The following is a 3,853-nucleotide window of genomic DNA, read 5'->3' as shown; positions in this document are numbered from 1 at the left end:
ATTTATGGTATAAGCTCAAATATTTTAAATTCTGAGGCTGAAAAGGCCCTACTCTGCACTTCTTATTCCAATTCTGGTATTGCAAAGTCACATGTTGGAGCTGAAGTAAACTGCACTTGTGTTTGGTACATAATTTAAACACTTTCATTCCTTTCTCCACATAACTCCCAAACACCAACCATCCCCCTCAGCTAAACTGGCCACCATCATTACCACTCCAAACCATCTCACCATCACATTTTCCTATCCTCTCTCAGACCCTCGACAACCATCATCAACCTAAGCTGCTTTAACTATCAGAACATTTACAATCACCCCTCCCTTAAAAAAACACCACTTAGACCCTAAATCTAAGCTCTCTCACCATCATCTTCACCATTTTAGCTCATCCATCACCCCTAACAGACCACCACCAAGCCCCACTTTCAACCATTCTCACCACCACGGTAAAACCAATCCCCATTATCAACCCCAAAACCAATTTACCTGTATAACCCAAAAGCAGCAATAAATGCAATCAAATAAAAAATAAAAAAAAAGTAAAGGATAAGCCCCTTCATTCAAACAATGACCTGCAAATCAACGAAAAGAAAAAAAAAGTTAAAAAAAAATAAAAAAGAAAAAGAGGAGACTTATCTTGAATTTACCATGCATGGCGCTCTGAGCATTTATCTTTTAATTAGGATCGTGAAAAGGACGATGCTGACAAAAGGAGCAATATACCATAAAAACAAGTCAATCTAGCAATAGAGGATGTTTTAAGTTTAGGAAAACCCATGATGATTTTGATGAAATGGAAGACATTCAAAAAGAGCATAAGAAAACGAGCTTAGAAGGTGAAATTTGAGCTCCATCAATCATGTCAGCATTTAACATTATAAATTATACCACGTTAAATTTCTGTAATATTTTTAACGCCGAATAATATTTCAATGATTTTTATATTATAAATCGATAATATTAATGACCAAATCATAATAAATTAGACCTTGGTAACCAAAAGGTAATTGAGGCAGAGTGTGTGGAGCGGCTACTAATATCAATTTCGGAAATATAACAAATTGAGATATTTATTAAGGAAATAGAAATGAAAAGGTTATCACTTTCAATATTGTTATACTTATGGGTGAAAACAATCGAATACATGATGATGTGAGAGATAGACAACCTTCGAAAGTGATTGGAAACCAAAACAATCCAACAAAAAATAATGCACTTTAATATCTGCTTACAAAAACACAGATTGTGTAATTAACTCAAGGGTTTTTCATCTTAATCCTTAGCTTCCTAGCTATTTGTGCTGCTTTTGGATGAACCGGTCGCTTGTTGGCATCACACTGCTCCACCTCTACCCAATTAATTACCTTTAATACCAGTGACTGTGGAACTTTCTTCCCCTCCCCTTCCCCTTTCTTCATACCATTCTCCACTGCTTTTTCTAGGAAGTTCATGAACCAGCTCCCTGCTTCTGCTTCTATTTGCTTCCCCAGTTTTATCGTGTTGCTTAAGCTACTCGATACCGGTTTATTTTCATCGTTCTCACCGCCACATGATTCAGTCGGCAGCTTCGATGATACTTTGGGGTTGGAATTTGATCTCAGGAGCCTCTTTTGTTCACTTCTCTCCGGAAACCCTGCAATTGACTTGTACAATGCAGTTCGCCTTTTGCTTTGCTCCATTGAATTCTGCCCAATTTCGTTCAAGATTGCTGGCTCATCTTCAGCATTTTTATCCTTTTTTTCAGTTTTTGTGGTTTGTGACATTCCAGTAGCTGCTTGAACGGAGGCTATATCGCTCAAGGCCTGCACAATTTGGGCGTGAAATTCCAGAAACTGATCGAAGCATGCTGCTGGAGCATCTGGTTTTGCTGATTTGCTTAAGTTGGAAAACATCCTGCAATCACCAGCCAAAGTATATAAACTCAAAAATTATTAAACAAACAACAAAATTGGAAAGAACAAAAAAAAAAAAAAAAACTAAAGGAAAGGAAAGGACATACTTGAGAGAGCGAACTAGATTCTCTGTGGCAGTGACATCTCTTAGTGCTTGAAGAGCAATCTTCTGAGCTGTTTGTCGTTGCTGAACAGCTTCCTGTTGAACCACGAATGTCAAATTTAAGCGAAAACCCTTGACAGAATTGAGTATGGTTAGCATGAGCCTTAAACTCACCTTGCCCAGAATGCCAAGTTTCCCAGGCAAATTCATGGTTGGACTTTTGCTGTTATCGATGGCTGAGTTATTATCAAGCTGAGATTCTGGTTGTTGGGCAGCCGCCACCCTTCCACGCTTTAAACTTGGTGGTGGTGTTGAACTTTTCTTTTCCTGCAATGGCTGAAATTTGAATTGTATAATCAAAGACAAAAAAACACCCTTGAAAAAGTTAATATGGAGAAAAACATGGCAAATTTTTAAATGGAAAAAAAGGGGGAAAAAGTGTACCTACAGCTGAGATGAGAGGACTGTTTGGGATTCTAGGCTCCCGGTCGATGACACTTTTGCTCCTTGGAAACTTTGAAGCCGAGGAAGGTGCAGCACAGCTTTTTCTAAGCAAAGCTGGACTTTCTCCTTTTGTATCCATCATTTTTGCCAACAATCCCCCACCAAAAGAGCACCTTATACCACCACTAACATTTCCATCTTTCCCTACCCTTCTTATCATCGGAGACATCATCGGAGTTCTCACCAGATTAGACCGCTCTTTCACCGGAGTACATTGATCAAAATCTAAAGGTACCGGCTTTAAAACTAAAGGAGAAGAGATCTCATCAGTCCCATTAACACCCTTGCCCCAAGAACCTCTTCTATGTAGCTTAGACTCTTGTTTTTGCTCACTTTTCTCCCCTTTTCTTCTTAAACCCATTAAAGGCTCGGGTGTCCCAACTAAAGGATGCCTTCCAGGGAGGGGCTTTGCACCTTTAACAACAGGAACAGGAGAGCCAGGCTCCAATCTATCAACATAAATGAACTGCCCAAGTTGCATTTTGTTGCTAAGAACAAAATCATCTTGGTCTGAAGGAAGACTAACGTAAATGGAATGCGAAGAATCGGAGACCTTGATGTAAAAGCCATGTTTAGGCCAAAGGTTCTTCTCATCAAGATCAGCCGGCACAATATCAGTGACCTGCAAAAGCGAACTCCTATGTTCACTAGTTGGCTTCACCCCAGTGTTCATCCCATTGAGTAATTTCAGCAAAATCCCAGGTGCCAATGCCGCCATAATCTCTAATCTAACTTCCCTGAATTGAAAAAGATCTCAAGGCATAAAAGAAGTGAAAGAAAGAAGGAGAGTTTGTTTTGGGGGTAGGATAAGACGTTAGCGAACGGTAAGTTTTGAGTTTGGGAAAGCAAAGGTTTTTAAATTTTGGAATTTTTGGAACGTTGGGGCAACGGTCATGTGGTGGGGCGTCTTATCATAATGATTTTTAATTATACAAATTTGGGAAAAAAGTTTTGCTTCCGGATGCTCACCTCACCTGCTTTTGCTTGTGATTTGGCTATTCGCTCAACGCACGCAGCGTTTCATTTAACTCTTGAAATGGACTTGGCTTACAGCCCAATAGGGCCTTTAAGCCCAGTTCTGTAAATTTGGCTATTTGGTAAACGCACAAGAGCCATGTCACGTGTAACGCTAGTGTATTAATGTACACTTTCTGCCTCATTTCCATTTTATAGTTTTGAATATCGAAATTAATAAAAGACTCATTCACATATTTCTCACTTTTATTAATCGATGAATACAACTTTACAACTCTCTTCCATTTGTTGTTTTCATTTTTTCTCAAGTTTCTGATAATAAGTGTATCAGAGTTTTTACTTTCCTTAATTTTAATTATAAAACTTTATCCTTTTCAAT

The 3,853-nt window shown here is 38.7% G+C and overlaps 1 protein-coding gene across 2 annotated transcripts; it reads right to left on the bottom strand.

The window, feature by feature from the left end:
• Positions 1 to 1,069: 1,069 nt before the first annotated feature.
• LOC108474544 (uncharacterized) lies at positions 1,070 to 3,349 on the bottom strand. Of its 2 annotated transcripts, none has more exons than XM_017776499.2 (4): positions 2,444 to 3,349; positions 2,170 to 2,331; positions 2,000 to 2,091; positions 1,070 to 1,893 (listed from the first exon to the last, which is right to left on the bottom strand). In XM_017776499.2, exons 1-4 carry the CDS (start codon positions 3,215 to 3,217, stop codon positions 1,257 to 1,259), a joined length of 1,665 nt encoding a protein of 554 aa, XP_017631988.2. In that variant the 5' UTR covers positions 3,218 to 3,349; the 3' UTR covers positions 1,070 to 1,256. The 2 variants fall into 2 exon arrangements, with proteins under 2 accessions (XP_017631988.2, XP_017631989.2); XM_017776500.2 differs by having other exon boundaries at positions 2,170 to 2,322.
• Positions 3,350 to 3,853: the final 504 nt, after the last annotated feature.

Source organism: Gossypium arboreum, chromosome 3 (genome assembly GCF_025698485.1).
Source record: "Gossypium arboreum isolate Shixiya-1 chromosome 3, ASM2569848v2, whole genome shotgun sequence".
NCBI lineage: Eukaryota > Viridiplantae > Streptophyta > Magnoliopsida > Malvales > Malvaceae > Gossypium > Gossypium arboreum.
This window is presented reverse-complemented; position numbering and strand designations above follow the sequence as displayed.

What these genes read in the sequence shown, in the direction of transcription:
- LOC108474544 (XM_017776499.2), bottom strand. Translation starts at nt 3,217, where the DNA reads ATGGCGGCATTGGCACCTGGGATTTTGCTGAAATTACTCAATGGGATG. An exon ending in AACTTGGCATTCTGGGCAAG is followed by an intron (nt 2,092 to 2,169) that starts GTGAGTTTAAGG and finishes GTGGTTCAACAG; the next exon opens with GAAGCTGTTCAGCAACGACA. An exon ending in AATCTAGTTCGCTCTCTCAA is followed by an intron (nt 1,894 to 1,999) that starts GTATGTCCTTTC and finishes TGGTGATTGCAG; the next exon opens with GATGTTTTCCAACTTAAGCA.